The sequence below is a fragment of the Oryx dammah genome, unplaced genomic scaffold, assembly GCF_014754425.2.
Source record: "Oryx dammah isolate SB20612 unplaced genomic scaffold, SCBI_Odam_1.1 HiC_scaffold_3, whole genome shotgun sequence".
NCBI classification, from domain to species: Eukaryota; Metazoa; Chordata; class Mammalia; order Artiodactyla; family Bovidae; genus Oryx; species Oryx dammah.
In genome coordinates, this window is record NW_024070187.1 from 45,548,392 (window position 1) to 45,568,296 (window position 19,905).

The 19,905-nt window shown below is 41.6% G+C and overlaps 1 protein-coding gene across 1 annotated transcript in view; it reads left to right on the plus strand.

Moving 5' to 3' along the window:
• The window catches only part of TBC1D19 (TBC1 domain family member 19), a 160,048-nt gene that overhangs the window by 112,019 nt on the left and 28,124 nt on the right, over positions 1 to 19,905 (plus strand). Inside the window, exon 15 of the mRNA XM_040237983.1 lies at positions 2,248 to 2,292. Within this exon, the coding sequence (XP_040093917.1) occupies positions 2,248 to 2,292 (45 nt within the window). The remainder of the gene's footprint in view (positions 1 to 2,247; positions 2,293 to 19,905) is intronic.

A 19,905-nucleotide genomic window follows, 5' to 3' on the forward strand; every position in this document is an offset into this window, starting at 1 on the left:
CACTGTTCAGACACCAGTCAAAAGCGCACACACACACACACACACACTGTTCAGACACCAGTCAAAAGCATAGGTTGTTTGCCTGTGCTTCTGACCAACTGGCTATAGGTTGGAGGTTCCAACAAACCCCACTTTGGGTTTGATTAATTTTCTAGGGTGGCCCACAGAGCTCAGGGAAACATGTACTTGTATTTACCAGCTTGTTAAAGGATATGATAAAGAATACAAATGAACAACCAGATGAAGAGATACATAGAGCTAGCTCTGGGAGGGTCAGGAGTTTCTGTCCCTGTGGAATTGGGGTGTGTTATCATCCCATTGTTGACCTGTTTGCCCACCTGAAAGCTCTTCGAACCCCCTACTGTTGGGGTTTGAGTCTTCCTCACATTTTTTGAAAGTCACTTAGTCGTGTCTGATTCTTTGTGACCCAGTGGACTGTAGCCTGCCAGGCTCCTCTGTCCATGAAATTTTCCAGGCAAGAATACTGGAGTGGGTATCCATTCCCTTCTTTAGGAGATCTTCCCAACCCAAGGATCAAACCCAGGTCTTCCACATTGCAGCTGGATTCTTTACCATCTGAGCTACCAGGGAAGCCCACACAGGCAGAATCAATTATTAAATACCATTTCCAGTCCTTCTAGAGTATGGGGGGTGAGGCTGAAAATTCCAAGCTTCTAACCATGGCTTGGTCTTTCTGGTGACAAGCCTCCATTCAGGAGCCCACTCAGGTCACCCCAATAGAACAAAAGATACTCTTAATGCTAGTTTCATTTAGGAATTGACAAGGGTTTCAGAAGCCTTGTATCAGGGACAGCATCAAAGACAAATACTAGCATAAGAGATGCTCCCAGTGCTCTTATCAAACCTAGGAAATATCAAGGATTTCGGGAGCTCTGTGCCAGCAACCAGGGGCAGAGACCAATTATACATTCTCTATTGTCTCTTACTCACCAAGTTCACTAATCTCTCATCAATTTCCCTCTCCTCTAAACCTCTAAAACACTAAAGCCTGTGCCAGAAAATTCAGCAAACATATCTTAATGTTCCCTGTTTTAGTCTGGAGTATATGCCCTGTGGTTCAAGAACCATATTTTACATCTACTCTGTTTGCCTCTTGGCACCTAGCCCAGTATTGAGTACTCAGCAGGTATTCTCTATCATCCCTCCCTCTAGAAACCTATCAACCTACCATCTATCTATCATTTCATTTTCTTCTTACTCACAAGATCAATCCTTGTCTCCACCTTAACCTAAACTGCTCATCCAGTTCTCTATTTTTTTCTCTGCCACCATTCCCAACAAGAAATACAAAGTTGTTTTAATTAAAATCTTGCCTTAAAGTCAAATGCAAAAATGCATATGTCTTTTCTGTAGACGCAACAGTGTTGGAAAAACTGTCGAGATAAACATTACCTACTTTTTCACACTTCAGTGGAAGGTGGGAAAAACCTCAGACCTTTAAATGTTTTGAAGAAAAAAATTTTTTAACTCCTTTAAACATTTAGTTATGGTGAATATACTTTAATTTTCTGAGACAATCTTGATTTCAAATATTTATTCTGTGACTCAGACAGTAAAGAATCTGCCTGCAGTGCAGGAGACCCAGATTTGATCTCTGGGTCAGGAAGATCCCCTGGAGAGGGGAATACCAACCCACTCCAGTATTGTTGCCTAGAGAATCCCATGGACAGAGGAACCTGGTGGGCTATGGTCCATAGAGTCACAAAGAGTTGGACATGACTAAGCAACTTTCACACTTTAGACCATATTAATTGTTTAAGGACTCAGAAAATATGACCACTGTCCAGTGATAGATATTTAATTTAAACTCTTCTGCCCATTCCATAAAAATGATAAACTAATGAGGTATTACAAAGCTTAGACTTACTTTAATGCAAAAATAGAATTACTTATAATTAATACAACAATTCTGTGCTTACACATAGATGCTGCTCTTCTTACGTGCTTAAGGAGCTTGAAAACGTTTGTTTTTTAAATTATTTGCATCACTTACCTTGAACTTAAGTTTTCATTATTAACCTTCATTGATGAAAGGATTTGCTGATACCAAAAGATTGGCTGGCATATTTTCAAATTAATTTCTTATCATGAAATGAAAGGAGATTGTACTATAGTAGTTTTTAAAATTCTATTAATTATTAGTATATTCACAAAATTAGTTAATTTTTAAAGTTTTTTCTATTTTATTTAACAATATTGGAACTCTATGTATTTTTTCTCTTACAGGAAAACTAGGACTAGAAGAATATGCTGTCTTTTATCCACCAAATGGTAGGAGTAATGTTATTGCTTCCTCTAGTGGGAAATAGGAAAATTACAACTTTTTATAATAGGAATGTGACTTTATTATTCTCTATCTTTAAATGAACAATAATTTATCATCTAAAATAAACTTTCTGTAAAATAACTATTCTAATGAATTTTTCCATGTTTGTGGTAGGTTTGTGCTGAACTGTGCCTGTCCTTTCTGGTTTCCGTTGAGACCAGTAGTAGTATTTGTGAGGAAGCTAAGAAGACTCAGGTGTCTAAGTGCAGGGCATTTAGCTTTCCTCTGAAGGACACTAATGCATCTGTCCAGTACCTTCCTGGGGCTTTATTGGAGCAGGGCCCTAATGAGTGGATTGCTGTGTGTTGCACTTTGTTGTTCTCATGGTTTGACAAGTGTGGTGGTGGCGGTGGTGGTTTAGTCGCAGTGGTGGTGGTGGTCGTCGTGTGTGACTCTTGAGATCCCGTGGACTGTAGCCTGCCAGGCTCCTCTGTCTATGGGATTCTCCAGGTTAGAATACTGGAGTGGGTTGCCATTTCCTTCTCCAGAGGATCTTCCCCACCCAGGAATCAAACCCAGGTTTCCTGCATTGCAGGCAGATTCTTTACTGACGGAGCTAGGAGGGAAGCCTCTTGACAAGTGTAGTATTTATGAAATAAAAAATATTTCAAGAAATGTAACTCCAAAAATGTGTATTTTGATTAAAGTGATCAAATGTATAATGACTCCTTTTGAAATTCTTAGTTTTAAAGATATGCTCCTTGGAAAAGCACTATATAGCAGTCCTTATTATGATAATATAAAGTGGCATCCTGAAGAAGTTCTTTTACTCCAGCAGAGTTAAGAACATGGGCTTTGTAATCCTCTAGACCTGGGTTCAGATCCCAGTTCTTTCAGCTCACCCTATGACCTTGGGTAAGTTATGCATTTCGCCAGGGTAACAGATTAAAGGAGATACACTGTATGAAACAGCACAGTGCTGGATGTGTAGTTTGTGCTCAACAAATGTGAGTTACAAGCTGTGCTTGGCTTCTTTATTGACCAACCGACATGAAACTCACAGACAGTGCCGAGAAAGCACAAGGCTGTCTCCTAGTACCTCTCAGTGTGCGGTCCCATTTCTGTCCCAGGCCACCTTCCTCTGCCCCTCCTTGAGCACTGGAGTTCCAGTGGCCCACCTCACCCTCGTTCTGCTGCTCTTCTTTTTTTTTCCCCTGTGCAGCTCTTCTTTTCACACATTTTCCTAGGACTTCTTATCTGCTCTCTTGCTTCTTTTTGTTAATTGCTCTTGTATTTGTCAATTCAGTTCTGACTTCTACATTATTTAACTCAAACTTAACATGTCTTAAGCTGAAGTAAATTAATTTTCATATTTATAAAAGAAAAACAAAATTAAATTTTAAAAAAAAAGAACAACAACAAAAACCCAAATACTGAACTATTTCTCTCTCAGTTAAGTGTGCTTGCCAGTCATTCAAGGCCTAACATCTGGTAGTCATCATGATTCTTTTCAGTCTTGAATCCTCTTCCTCCAAAAAATCATGAGGATATTCCAATTTTATCTTCAAAACCCATTTGGGACCCTCGTGGCATCATCATAACTACTACCTTGCCCTCATTCAGCCTTTAGACACCAGTAGATGCAGAGTCGGAGAAGGCAATGGCACCCCTCTCCAGTACTCTTGCCTGGAAAATCCCATGGATGGAGGAGCCTGATGAGCTACAGTCCATGGGGTCACTAAGAGTTGGACACAACTGAGCGACTTCACTTTCACTTTTCACTTTCATGCATTGGAGAAGGAAATGGCAACCTACTCCAGTGTTCTTGCCTTGAGAATCTCAGAGATGGGGGAGCCTGGTGGGCTGCCGTCTATGAGGTCACACATGGTTGGACACGACTGAAGTGACTTAGCAGCAGCAGCAGCAGCAGATGCAGAGTACATCATGAGAAATGCTGGGCTGGAGGAAGCACAAGCTAGAATCAAGATTGCTGGGAGAAATATCAAGAACCTCAGATATGCAGATGACACCACCGTTATGGCAGAAAGTGAAGAAGAACTAAAGAGCCTCTTGATGAAAGTGAAAGAGGAAAGTGAAAAAGTTGGCTTAAAGCTCAACATTCAGAAAACTAAGATCATGGCATCTGGTCCCATCACTTCATGGCAAATAGATGGGGAAACAGTGGAAACAGTGGCTGACTTTATTTTTCTGGGCTCCCAAATCACTGCAGATGGTGACTGCAGCCATGAAATTAAAAGACGCTTACTCCTTGGAAGGAAAGTTATGACCAACCTAGACAGCATATTAAAAAGCAGAGACATTACTTTGTCAACAAAGGTCTGTCTAGTCAAGGCTATGGTTTTTCCAGTGGTCATGTATGGATGTGAGAGTTGGACTATAAAGAAAAGCTGAGCGCCAAAGAATTGATGCTTTTGAACTGTGGTATTGGAGAAGACTCTTGAGAGTCCCTTGGACTACAAGGAGATCCAACCAGTCCATCCTAAGGGAGATCAGCCCTGGGTGTTCATTGGAAGGACTGATGTTGAATCTGAAACTCCAATACTTTGGCCACCTGATTAGAAGAGCTGAGTCATTGGAGAAGACCCTGATGCTGGGAAAGATTGAGGGCAGGAGGAGAAGGGAACGACAGAGGATGAGATGGTTGGATGGCGTCACTGACTCAATAGACATGGGTTTGGGTGGACTCCAGGAGTCGGTGATGGACAGGGAGGCCTAGTGTGCTGTGGTTCATGGGGTTGCAAAGAGTCGGACACGACTGAGCGACTGAACTGAACTGAGACACCTAACTGGTTTCCCTTCCTCCAGGCTTTTCTAGCCTTGTTCTGTTTTTCACAGTGCTGTCTGAGTTGTATATCTAAAAGGAAAATCTGAAATTTGTCATTTTTCTCCCTAAAGTTTTCCTAATGGCTCCACATTTCTTTGTAAGCAATATCCAAGCCTCTCAGCAAGCATAAGAAGGTCCCTCTTGACTCTGGCTCCTTTTCAGTCTAACTCCTAGCTTCATTTCTCACAATTTCCTATTTTACTTTTTAAAAAATCACAAAATATCAAATTAGTAATTCTTTACACGGGCATACTCTCACAGAAGCAGTATGCTGCTTCCTGCCTCATTATCTCTCCTGGTCCTGTGATTGCAATAGCCCACTCAGCCTTTCTTCACCTGGCTGCCCTCCAGGTTCAGCTCAGGCATGATCATCTTCAGGAACCTTTCCCTGGATCCCCAGGTGAGGTTAAGGGCCCTTCTAGACTCTCATAGTACCCACTGTGAAAATCTTTGCTATCTCATATTATATTTTCTAGGCATTGGTTGTTTATGCTTTATAACCCCCTCTACATTGCAGGCCTTGTGAGGTTCAGGACTGTAGCATTCATTTTTGTTCCTCCAGGATCTCATTGTAGTGGGACTTTAATGAGTATTTAAAAAGCCAAATTAGAGGCTTTTTAATTTTAACATGTATGTGTAAGCTTTGTTACATCTGTCTCCCCAGAAACTTAATTTTATAGTTATATAAGGATTGAAAAATAAAAAATAATTATCTCTGAAGAGCCAAATGAGATGTCCATGGAATCAAATTCCTTTCCTCTATTCATAGAAGAGCTTTTCCAACTTAGTTTAGCGTATATTGGCTTTTATTTGACACACATGCCTGACAAACTTGGTTTACAGGTTTTTATGCCCCTGTTAAAAAAAAAAAAAAAAGAGTGAAAAGAAGCTGATACAGATTCAGTCCAGTTTAGTCGCTCGGTTGTGTCCAACTCTTTGTGACCCCATGAATTGCAGCACGCCAGGCCTCCCTGTCCATCACCAACTCCCGGAGTTCACTCAGACTCACGTCCATGGAGTCAGTGATGCCATCCAGCCATCTCATCCTCTGTCGTCCCCTTCTCCTCCTGCCCCCAATCCCTCCCAGCATCAGGGTCTTTTCCAATGAGTCAACCCTTCACATGAGGTGGCCAAAGTACTGGAGTTACAGCTTTAGCATCATTCCTTCCAAAGAAATCCCAGGGTTGATCTCCTTCAGAATGGACTGGTTGGATCTCCTTGCAGTCCAAGGGACTCTCAAGAGTCTTCTCCAACACCACAGTTCAAAAGCATCAATTCTTCGGCTCTCAGCCTTCTTCACAGTCCAAGTCTCACATCCATACATGACCACAGGAAAAACCATAGCCTTGACTAGACGGACCTTAGTTGGCAAAGTAATGTCTCTGCTTTTGAATATGCTATCTAGGTTGGTCATAACTTTTCATAACAAAAGAGTAAGCGTCTTTTAATTTCTTGGCTGCAATCACCATTTTAATCACTTGGCTGCAGTCATTTGGAGCCCCAAAAAATAAAGTCTGACACTGTTTCCACTGTTTCCCCATCTATTTCCCATGAAGTGATGGGACCAGATGCCATGATCTTTGTTTTCTGAATGTTGAGCTTTAAGCCAACTTTTTCGCTCTCCTCTTTCACTTTCATCAAGAGGCTTTTTAGTTCCTCTTCACTTTCTGCCATAAGGGTGGTGTCATCTGCATAGCTGAGGTGATTGATATTTCTCCCAGCAATCTTGATTCCAGCTTGTGTTTCTTCCAGTCCAGCATTTCTCATGATGTACTCTGCTTAGAAGTTAAATAAGCAGGGTGACAATACACAGCCTTGACGTACTCCTTTTCCTATTTGAACCAGTCTGTTGTTCCATGTCCAGTTTTAACTGTTGCTTTCTGACCTGCCACAGATTTCTCAAGAGGCAGGTCAGGTGGTCTGGTATTCCCATCTCTTTCAGAATTCCCCACAGTTTATTGTGATCCACACAGTCAAAGGCTTTGGCATAGTCAATAAAGCAGAAATAGATGTTTTTCTGGAACTCTCTTGCTTTTTCCATGATCCAGCGGATGTTGGAAATTTGATCTCTGGTTCCTCTGCCTTTTCTAAAACCAGCTTGAACATCTGGAAGTTCACGGTTCACGTACTGCTGAAGCCTGGCTTGGAGAATTTTGAGCATTACTTTATTAGCATGTGAGATGAGTGCAATGGTGCAGTAGTTTGAGCATTCTTTGGCATTGCCTTTCTTAGGGATTGGAATGAAAACTGACCTTTTCCAGTCCTGAGGCCACTGCTGAGTTTTCCAAATTTGCTGGCATATTGAGTGCAGCACTTTCACAGCGTCATCTTTCAGGATTTGAAATAGCTCAATGGGAATTCCATCACCTTCACTGGCTTTGTTCGTAGTGATGCTTTCTAAGGCCCACTTGACTTCACATTCCAGGATGTCTGGCTCTAGATGAGTGATCACACCATTGTGATTATCTGGGTCGTGAAGATCTTTTTTGTACAGTTCTTAGATTGGAGAATGACTAACAACAGTAGAAGTGAAAATCAGAGACCTCACAAAGGAAAATAGAAAAGCTATAAAACAGCATATTAAAGCACACCCACAAATCAGTCTGGGACCATTTTATGTAAAAGCCAATAGCCCTCTTTTCTTTAAAAAAGTATCATTAGGTTGTGACACATTATATAGTAATTTGAGACTTTTATAATGAGCTTAAGGCACCAAGAAAAAAAAATATTATTATAGCAACAATAGTAACAGTAGTCATCAGTATCAGCTAACATTTTCCATGCAGAACTATGTAAGTAGGGAGTGCACTAAGTACATTACATGTAGGAATTCATTTAATCCATACAAGAACCTTCTCAGGCAACTACTAGTATTGTCCCTACTTACAGATAGAGGAGCTGAGGCACAGAGTGTTAACTTACCCAACTGGTGAGTGGCAAAGCCAGGCTTTGAATGCAAGCTCTTTGACTTCAGAAGCAATATTCCTTTTTTTTTTTTTTTTTTGGCTATGCTGGGTCTTCATTGCTGTGTGGGCTTTTTTTTATTTTTCGGCTTTTTCTTTCCTAGCTGCCACAAGTTGGGGCTTCTCTCAAGTTGCGGTGTGTGGGCTTCTCATGGCAATGGCTTCTCTTGTTGCAGAGCACAGACTCTAGGCGCTTCAGTAGTTAGAGCACATGGGCTCAGTAACGGTGGCGCACAGGCTGAGTTGCTCTGCAGCATGTGGGATCTTCCCAGCCCAGGGATTGAACCTTGTTCTCCTGCATTGGCAGGCAGATTCTTTACCACTGAGCCACCAGGGAAGTGCCAGAAGCAATATTCTTAATCACCATGTCCCACTACCTCAGAAAAATGTTACTGAATTCATTGAGTAACTTTTAGAAAATTAAGGGGTTTATATATTGAAAAGGTGTGTGTGTTAGTCACTCAGTTGTGTCCTACACTTTGCAACCCCGTGGACTGTAGCCAGTTAGGCTCCTCTGTCCATGGAATTCTCCAGGCAAGAACACTGAAGTGGATTGCCATTCCCTTCCCCAGAGGATCTTTGAGACCCAGAGAATGAACCCAGGACTCCTGCATGCAGGCAGATTCTTTACCTTTACCATCTGAGCCACCAGGGAAGCCCCATTGAAAAGGGAGTTGTTGTTCAGTCGCTCAGTCGTGTCCGACTCCTTGTGTCCGCATGGACTGCAGCACTCCAGGCTTCCCTGTCCTTCACCATCCCCCAGAGCCTGCTCAGACTTATGCCTATTGAGTTGGTGATGCCATCTGACCATCTCCTCCTCTGTCATCCCCATCTCCTACTGCCTTCAGTCTTTCCCAGGATCAGGGTCTTTCCCAGCATCAGGGTCAGTCAGCATCAGGGATCGAACCCGCTCTCCTGCATTGCAGGCCAACTCTTTTACCGTCTGAGCCACCAGGGAGCTGAGATTGAAACGGTAAGTGTATGTAATAGGTTCTAGAAACAGTCTCATCCAGAAAAAAAAAATAGCTTAATGCTTAATGAAGTAAACCCACAGCTGTTCATAAACTTAATACTTAAGGATCACTTCTTTTCTCAGGTTATTTTAGAACCTTACCAGAATCAGAGAGGACTCTGCTCTGAGGATTGAGTCTGAAATTTCAGATAAAAAGAGACAGGGAGCAGTCAGTCACTGTCCGTTTACTCTTAAGGCAATACTAAGCAACATTTTTATATTACCTGCCCTATTTTTCAACCTCTGCCGAAGATAGGATTACTTTGAACTCTCAAGGATACCTGTGCCACCACCACCACCAAAAGTGGCCTGGGCTTCATGGTCATGGGACCTCACTTAGAGAGCTTTGCCTGCAGCTCACAGACATACCCTCCAGGGGGCAGACCTTTGCTCACTCGCTTCCCCTCCTATGGTCTCCTTTCCTAGGATGGAAATAAATAACAGGCCCCTGTGGCACTGAACATTACAGCGGGAAGACTTTCTCTGCTGCTGCTGCTGCTCAGTCATTTCAGTCATGTCCAACTCTGTGCGACCCCAGAGACGGCAGCCCACCAGGCTCCCCCATCCCTGGGATTCTCAAGGCAAGAACACTGGAGTGGGTTGCCCTTTCCTTTGCCAATGCATGAAAGTGAAAAGTGAAAGTGAAGTCGCTCAGTCATGTCCAACTGTTAGTGACCCCATGGACTGCAGCCCACCAGGCTCCTCTGTCCATGGGATTTTCCAGGCAAGAGTACTGGAGTGGGGTGCCATTGCCTTCTCCCTAGTAGGTTCATTAGACAACTAGTGAGCAAAAGTTTCTGAGCTGGAGAAGACTCATCATGGGAAAATTTTAAGCTTTTCTTGTTTTTATTTTTAGTTCAACGTGTGTAACTTGTCCCTATTCATTTAATGAATACTTATTTGGCCCTGTTCTGGCTCCCTCTTCTAGGTGGGTGAGCCACAGTAAACGGCAGAGAGAAAGTACCTACTACCAAGGACCTCACATTCTAGTGAGGGAGACATCCTATAAACAAGTACACAAGTGTTGCTGTTGTTGCTGTTCAGTCGCTCAGTTGTGTCCGACTCTTTGTGACCCCATGGACTGCAGCATGCCAGGCATCTCTGTCCTTCACCATCTCTCAGAGTTTGCTCAAACTCATGTCCATTGAGTGGTGATGCCATCCAAGCATCTTGTCCTCTGTCATCTCCTTCTCCTCCTGTCTTCTATCTTTTCCAGTGAGTCGGCTCTTTGCATCAGGTGGACAAAGTATTGAAGCTTCAGCTTCAGCATCAGTCCCTCCAATGAATACTCAGGGTTGATTTCCTTTAGGATTGACTAGTTTGGTCTTTTTGCTATCCAAGGGACACTCAAGAGTCTTCTCCAACACCACAGTTCAAAAGCATCAATTCTTCAGTGTTCAGCCTTCTTTTTATGGTCCAACTCTCACATCCATACATGACTACTGGAAAAACCATAGCTTTGACTAGACGGACCTTTGTTGGCAAAGTATTGTCTCTGCTTTTTAATACGCTGTCTAGGTTGGTCATAGCTTTTCTTCCAAGGAGCAAGTGTCTTTTAATTTCATGGCTACAGTCACCATCTGCAGTGATTTTGAGCCCTAAGAAAATAAAGTCTGTCACTGTTTCCACTGTTACCCCATCTATTTGCCATGAAGTGAGGGACCAGATGCCATGATCTTAGTTTTTTGAATGTTGGGTTTTAAGCCAGGTTTTTCACTCTCCTCTTTAACCTTCATCAAGAGGCTCTTTAGTTCCTCTTCACTTTCTGCCATAAGGGAACAAGTAGCTAACGTAAATAACTGAAAATAATTTCAGAGAGTGATGATGTGAACAATTAAAGGGAACAGAAATTGATAGGAGGTAGGGAGGTGGGGAGGGCACAGCTGTTATAGAGGACGGAGTCAGGAGAAATGCCTCTGGGGAGGTAGTATGTGAACAGAGCCCAGAATATGCAGAGGAGCCACGTGGAGAAGGAGGAGAGCACACCCCACGGGAAACGCACAGCATTTTTAAAGGCCTGACAGGAGCATACTCAATGATCTAAAGAACAACAGATGGTCACTGTGACTGATGACAGTGAGCAAAACAGATATTTGGTACAAGATGAAGTAGGAGAGGTAAATGGGCCAGGGGTCAGGTCAGGTAGGGAGACAGTCAATCTAAAGTTTTATCTAGTAAGTATAACATCTGGGCTTCTTTAGGGGTAGTTTCTATTAATTTATTATTTTCCTATGAATGGATTATATTTCCTTATTTATTTGCATGCATAATAATATTGTTGTTGTTGATAACCAGGTATCTTGACTATTACAATGTGGTAACTCTGAAAATCAGATTTTCTCCCCTCCCAGAACTCGTTGCTCTCGTGGCCTGTTGTTGTTTATGCCTTTTCTGAACTGCTTTTGTAAAGGTTATCTTTTTTTTTGTATTGAGTGCCCTGTGAAGCCTCTGTTCTGTTAGCTTAGTGACCAGTTAGAAGTTTGACAGAGATTTCCTTCTCAAACCAAAAAAAATTTTCCCAGTCTTTGCTGATTAGACCATGTAGAGGGTCTGCCAAGGCTTAGGCCTTTTACAGCTCTTCCTTAGCTTTCACTTCCTGTTTGCATAGAGCCCAGAAGTCAGGTAGAAACAAAAACTCAGAGTCGTCTCAGCAAAGATTCTTGGAAGAAATAACAAAAATATATCGTTTTCAATCTTGTCAGGTTGATAAATAGCAATATTCTTTGTTATCTAAATTAAATAAATTAAAAATATCTCATAATCCAAATTAATTTCATGTGTAACGTTGGACATTAACTGAAAAACTGGTTGTTTAAAATATGATTTCTAGATGTGTATTTAAATATAGTTATGTTCTGATGTTTTGGAAACTTTAACTACTAAAATAAAGTAACAAAATCATATTCTGAAATTCCAGTTCAGAAAGATAGCAGAAATAGTAGAAAACAATTTGACCACTGTCCTAGTGCTTACACTTACTGACCTATAGGCTACACGTGGAATGAGAATAAACAAAGGAAATGATTATTTCAGCAAATGAATTAAATAAACTGTACTGGGTAATCCCCAATAAAAGAGTGTAAAAATTTGCTTTCAACTGAAGTGGTGTTAAAGTGAATCTGATGTTAGTATTATGGTACAACTATAAATGCTAAATATTAATAGAGACAATGAGAAAATTAAGGGAAAATATTTACTAAGTGCAAAGCATGTTAATAATTTGGGGTATTTTCTGAGTCATATTTACTATTTATATCTTATCCAGTTCAAGATTTATTTTTGTTGATGATGTTTACCACTCTGGGCTATGTCAAAGGCCCATTGAATCATTACTTTATAAAGTTATTTCTGTTGAATGGAGTAGGCAGTTAAAAATTTAGGCTTTCTTCAGTTAGATAAAGGTAGACTAGGATCTTAAAATAACCATTCATAGCAGACTTGCAGAACTCTGAGGCCAGCTTAGAGATGGTGTTCCAAGCATCCTGATGCCGGTTAGAAGTACACTCTTGGATGAAGGCCAGGTGGATGAAACTTGACCATTGAAACGCTGAAGTGGTGAGAGGCAAAGGGAAGGATTTTGAAAAACTGGCCAAGAAAATGACAGGCTTTGAGATCAAAGAAATGTTTTAGGTGGTATGTGCCCTAGAGTGTTAATGAATTCATTGCTTCTTATGCCTCCTACTTTTGTGTGTCAGAATCTGACTTTGTCCTTTTTCAACAGAGCAGTCTATGTACACTTTTCTGGAATCTTAAGCCCAGGTTAATCTTGATTAAGCAGAAGTGAACCTCTATTTAATACTGATGAAATAAAGATTTTCTTAGGTTTAAGCTGATGCCCAAATGTGGTACTGTCCCTTTATAGTATAAAATATACTATAATTAGTGAGCACTGGCTGTGTACTAAATACTATACTGTGTTGCGCCTTGAATACATTAACTCACTGGTGCTTTAGTATTTTACAGCCCAGTGAAGGTAGTATTATTTAACCTCACTTTTGAAAATGAAAATAGAGACTCAGAGTGTTAGTAACTTTCCTGGAGACACACAAGACCCAAATTCATGTCTGTATGACTTTGTGGGCCATTTGTAATTTCAACACTGAGTTATTGAGAGCCTCTTGTCTTATATATTAATTGCTGATTCATAAATGAATCTTATACTTTAATATCATATATTAGCCATATCATGTATCATATGATATAATGTAATATCATATGTATATGATATATATTTATCATATGTACACATATATATGTAATATGTATGCATATGTATTCATATGTATGTGGTATATATTTAATATCATATAATATATATATCTTATACTTTTATATCATATATAAGTATATGACTATAATTGCTTAAATTCCGATCATTAACAGCATATATTGAGCATCTCACTTGTAGAAGATAGTATGCTGGATGCTGAAGATAGTACACAGTATGAATTGTGGCCCTTGCCTCAGATATCTTATAACCTAGCTGTTAACACAACAGCTATAGATTTCAGAACTTGGGGGAAATGTGGTAAAATGTAATTAATCATGAGTCATCTTAAATAGAATTCCTTTTTGCTATTTGGCAGTTGCCTAATTCATTCACTCTAAGATCATGGCATCTGGTCCCATCACTTCATGGGAAATAGATGGGGAAACAGTGGAAACAGTGGCAGACTTTATTTTAGAGGGCTCCAAAATCACTGCAGATGGTGATTGCAGCCATGAAATTAAAAGATACTTACTCCTTGGAAGGAAAGTTTTGACCAACCTAGATAGCATATTCAAAAGCAGAGACATTACTTTGCCAACAAAGGTCCGTCTGGTCAAGGCTATGGTTTTTCCTGTGGTCATGTATGGATGTGAGAGTTGGACTGTGAAGAAGGCTGAGTGCCAAAGAATTGATGCTTTTGAACTATGGTGTTGGAGAAGACTCTTGAGAGTCCCTTGGACTGCAAGGAGATCCAACCAGTCCATTCTAAAGGAGATCAGTCCTGGGTGTTCTTTGGAAGGACTGATGCTAAAGCTGAAACTCCAGTACTTTGGTCACCTCATGTGAAGAGTTGACTCATTGGAAAAGACTCTGATGCTGGGAGGGATTGGGATCAGGAGGAGAAGGGGGCAACAGAGGATGAGATGGCTGAAAGGCATCACCGACTCGGTGAATGTGAGTTTGAGTGAACTCCGGGAGATGGTGATGGACAGGGAGGCCTGGCGTGCTGTGATTCATGGGGTCACAAAGAGTCGGACATGACTGAGCGACTGAACTGAACTGAACAGATGCTTCATAATGAAAAGTGCTCTGTCCTGATTAAGGTATTCCTACAGTGTCAAGACTTTATTTTGGGGGGCTCCAAAATCACTGCAGATGGTGATTGCAGCCATGAAATTAAAAGACGCTAACTCCTTGGAAGGAAAGTTATTACCAACCTAGATAGCATATTCAAAAGCAGAGACATTACTTTGCCAACAAAGGTCCATCTAGTCAAAGCTATGATTTTTCCAGTGGTCATGTATGGATGTGAGAATTGGATTGTGAAGAAGGCTGATTGCCAAATAACTGATGCTTTGGAACTGTGGTGTTGGAGAAGACTGTTGAGAGTCCCTTGGACTGCAAGGAGATCCAGTCAGTCCACTCTGAAGGAGATCAGTCCTGGGTGTTCTTTGGAAGGAATGATGCTAAAGCTGAAACTCCAGTATTTTGGTCACCTCCTGTGAAGAGTTGACTCATTGGAAAAGACTCTGATGCTGGGAGGGATTGGGGGCAGGAGGAGAAGGGGACGACAGAGGATGAGATGGCTGGATGGCATCACTGACTCGATGGATGTGAGTCTGAGTGAACTCCGGGAGATGGTGATACACAAGGAGGCCTGGCGTGCTGCGATTCATGGGGTCGCAAAGAGTTGGACACGACTGAGCGACTGAACTGAACTGAACACTTAGGACATCTTTAATTATTATCTGTAGAAGACAAAGATAATGATAGTAACATCTTCATTGTTTTCTACCTTAACTTGCTTGCTCAAATGTTTCTGTAGTACTGAACAATGGAAGTAAAAAGTGTTGTTTAATGAGAATATAGGGGTTTTGTATAATAGCAGGCTGCTTTGATATTTATTTTTTATTTTTTATATTTATTTTAATTGGAGGCTAATTACTTTACAATATTGTGGTGGTTTTTGCCATACATTGACATGAATCAGCCAAGGGTGTACATGTGTTCCCCATCCTGAGCCCCCCTCCCACCTCCCTCCCTATCCCATCCCTCTGGGTTATCCCAGTGCACCAACCTGGTGCTCACCAGCATTGAGCACCCTGTCTCATGCATTGAACCTAGACTGGCGATCTGTTTCACATATGATAATATACACGTTTCAATGCTATTTTCTCAAATCATCCCACCCTCGTCTTCTCCAACAGAGTCCAAAAGACTTCTATACATCTCTGTCTGTTTTGCTGTCTTGCATATAGGGTTATCGTTACCATCTTCCCAAATGTCGTATATATGCATTAGTATACTGTATGATATTTAGTTTTTAGAAGGATGTAATACATATTTCCATTTCTGTAAGGTATCAAAATATGCCTCTATTTATGAACTTATTTTTCTTGCTTAGTTTTTCTTTCACATGTTAACATGATTAGATGAAGATGAACTTTTAAAATTATTTGTTAAAAGTTTATAGTCAGTAAAGGAAATAAAACAAAGCTGCATTTAGGGAAGATAGAAAAAGATGGGTGTTCACAAGAGAAAAAAGAGACTTAACCAAAGATATAAACAGAGGGAGAGATTAAAGAAGAAAAATCGTCTTTGGGCCCTCCTAAGTGTTCCCACGGACAGAGGAGCCTGGTGGGCTGCAATCCATGGGGTCACTAACAGTCAGACACAACTGAGTGACTTCACTTTCACTTTTCACTTTCATGCATTGGAGAAGGAAATGGCAACCTACTCCAGTGTTCTTGCGTGGAGAACCCCAGGGACAGGGGAGCCTGGTAGGCTGCCGTCTCTGGGGTCACACAGAGTCAGACACGACTGAAGCGACTTAGCAGCAGCAGCAGCAGCAAGTGTTCCCTTGAACTAAAGCTGGTGGCTATAGTGTCATTAAGACTATTGGCCTTCAGCGTGTATCTAATCTGGTTTTCAAGTTTTTGTTTTTAGAAAGCAAAAGACCTTTAGTAGTAGTAGTAGTAGTGTTACTTGCTTAGTTGTATCCGACTCTTTTCGACCCCATAAATTATAGCCTGCCAGTCTCCTCTGTCCATGGGATTCTCCAGGCAAGAATACTGGAGTGGATTGCCATTCCGTTCCCCAGAGGATCTTCCTGACCCAGGGATTGAATCTGGGTCTTCTGCATTGCAGGCAGATTTTTTTTTTTTTTTTTTTTTTACCATCTGAGCTTAGGGAAGTCCTTAAAAGACCTTTAAGTTGGTAAAGAATGTTACCATTCTCATGGTACAATCCTCATATATTCAGTTTTCCTCAGATCTCACAAATTTTTCTATATTTGCCCTAGACATAATTGTTAAATGTAGAATTCTGCAGTTTGATGATATTTTGGAGACAGTCTTAGTCGCTTTTTTTGTTGTTCAGTTACTAAGTCTGGTTTGACTCTTTGTGACTCCATGGACTGCAGCACACCAGGCTTCCCTGTCCTTCCACTCTCTCCCAAAGCTTGCTCAACTCGTGTCCATGGAGTCGGTGATGCCACCCAACCATCTCATCTTCTGTTGTCCCTTCTCCTCCTGCCCTCAGTCTTTCCCAGCATCAGGGTCTTTTCCAGTGAGGTGGCTCTTTGCATCAGGTGGCCTAAGTAATGGAGTTTCAGCTTCAGCATCAGTCCTTTCAATCAGTCCCTTTTACAACCAATTACTGAAGCTCATGAGCTTTGATGACTTTCCTAAAGTTATCCAGCTTGTTTGATAAGCCCACAATGGAATCCTCATCTCCCAACTAGAGACCAATAAATTTCTTGCTCCTTCTCTATTCATCATTTACTTATTCATCTACCCTTCACTCATTCAGCAAGGGAGAAGGAAATGGCAAGCCACTCCAGTATTCTTGCCTGGAGAATCCCATGGACAGAGGAGCCTGGTGGGCTGCTGTCTATGGGGTCGCACAGAGTCAGACACGACTGAAGCGACTTAGCATGCATGCATGCATTGGAGAAGGAAATGGCAACCCACTCCAGTGTTCTTGCCTGGAGAATCCCAAGGACAGAGGAGCCTGGTGGGCTGCCGTCTATGGGGTCGCACAGAGTCAGACACGACTGAAGCGACTTAGCAGCAGCAGCAGCATTCAGCAAAAGTATCTTCATTATTAACCATGTTTGTGGCACCATAAAATGCATTAAAGGTGAATAAAACATATTTACTGCCCTCTGTAACAATCTGTTAAACAATTAATTATAACACAAAATACAGTGAAATTATAGTGATGGAAATATGAACAAAGTGCCATAAGAATTTTTGCAGAAGAATCAGCATTTAATTAGGATTAAGAGATTGTGGTATGTTTTTCTGAGATTATACTTATCCTTAGCGAGGTTTTGATAGACATTAAAACAATTCATTGTACAGAATTACAAAGTTCAAAACTACCAAAGTATGAAAATACATGATGTGTTCTGATGATGGGTAATCTAGCATGGCTGTATCACAGTAGGTACAGAATTAAGATGACAAAGGAGAGGCAGATATATCTCAGATTGCCATCATGAATGGTTAATACCAGATCAAAGTTTTTGAATTTCACTCTTTAGACACTTAGCCTATATTATAAGGCTAGAATGTGAATTCCATAAATAGAAAAAATATTATATTCAGTTTAATTTTCTCCAGAGGCTACAGAGTAGGTTTTTAAACATTGGTTAATTGAGTGAGTAGAAACTCAGCAAATATTTGGTGTGTGGATGAATGGTCAGGGGAAAATCCTTGATGGATATAGAGGACTTTTTCATGGTCTCACCAACATTTTAGAAGATAACCTGAACCATTACAATAGTTTGTTGGAAGGCAGAGAGTTTTGGGAAAGGGTTACCACTTTGGAGGCTCTTACAGACTATAGGTAAGAGTTCATCAGAGCCTGAACTCAGTCCTGGCAGTCGGAAGGAAGTGGACAGTTGAAAAACAGTAGAGGTAGATTCTCTAGGACTTCATATATTCATTCCACAAACAGTTAAGCTTGCCTCTGGGGATAGAGATAAATAAGGAAAAGTTTTTGTAGTCAAGTGATTTATTACATTGGAAGAGAGAAAAACAAAAGTAATTATAGTATAAGAGAACAAAAACTTCGTTAAGTTCTGACTTTGCATCAAGCATTGTGCTAGGCATATAACATACATCCTCTTATTTAATCTTTACAGCCTCACTGGTATTGTCCTCATTTTGCAGATAAAGGAAAATCTGTTCCTAACTTGGAGGGTCCAGGCCATGAGTACAATTGAAAAGTGAAAGTGAAAGTCACTCAGTTGTGTCTGACTCTGCGACCCATGGGCTGTAGAGTCCATGGAATTCTGCAGGCAAGAATACTGGCATGGGTAGCCTTTCCCTTCTCCAGGGGATATTCCCAACCCAGGGATCAAACCCAGGTCTCCTGCATTGCAGGCAGATTCTTTATCAGCTGGGCCACAAGGGAAGCCCAAGAACACTGGAGTGGGTAGCCTATCCCTTCTCCAGCAGATCTTCCCGACCCAGGGATTGAACCAGGGTCTCCTGCATTGCAGGTGGATTCTTTACCAACTGAGCTAACAGGGAAGCCCAGGACAATTGGAAGCCCACCTACTTAAGTCTAGATTTTCAGAAGTTATAAGTCAAGCTAATCAAGTGCTAAGTAAATTCTACTTGGTTTTCTTGTCTTGAAAAATATACCTTTATAACAATCTGAGAGGCGAGTTTCAAATTCAGAATGCTTAAGACTCCTCAGAAGTCCCTAGCTTGTGGTATCTCCCAGCCACTTCTTACCATGGCTCTACCCCATCCCTGGACAGACAGGTCCAAGCTCTGTTCACATACTCCACAAGTGAGCACGCTTTGACCACCTCTCCATCCTGAGGCCAGCATCCATCAGGAGAGTAGCTCCACTGAAGAGGCTGTGCAGGCCCTGGACGCTGGCTAAGGGCCTCTGGGCTGGGGTATCAGAGTCTTGGAGTTGTGGTCTGAAAGGAGGGACATGGATTCTGGGTGAGGGGTATAGTCAGAGGAGGGCCATAACAGGCCTCTTAGTCCCAAGTCCCCGTGCCGTGGTCTAAGAACAGTACTGGATAAGGAAAAAGGAGAAATAAGCAGCCTAAGTATACACAGGTAGGGAGTGGAGCCAGAATTGTGCAGGGTTATCCAGGCGCACAGAGGAGAAGGGGCACCCCAATCAGTCAGGGAAATCAGCTGACACAAGAGTACTGACCAATGAGTGACTGAGGATGGAAAGTAGGAGTCTGTCCAGGGGATCTTTCTAGAAGGGGTGTTGTTTAAAATCTCTAAGGCGTGGGGCTGGGACGTGGCTGCAAGTGTAGAGGAGCATTTACAGCCCTTTTCCTAAGGTCCAGAAGCTGAAAGGGTGGCAGTCAGTTTGGCAGGATTAGAATTGTGCTCATAGGGAAGAAAAATGAAGCTGTGTTAGACAGTGTCTGAATCCTGAAGAGTTAAGCCTTCTTTATCGTAAAGGGACAAGAAAGGAACACAGTCACATTTAGGTATAAGGGCTGAAGGAGGACTAGAAAGCAAAGCTTTCTTCCTTGAAGCCTAGGGAGGCAAGGAGTTGTTTACAAAACTAGACAGTCCAGAAGGAAGCGCAGGAAACTGGGCT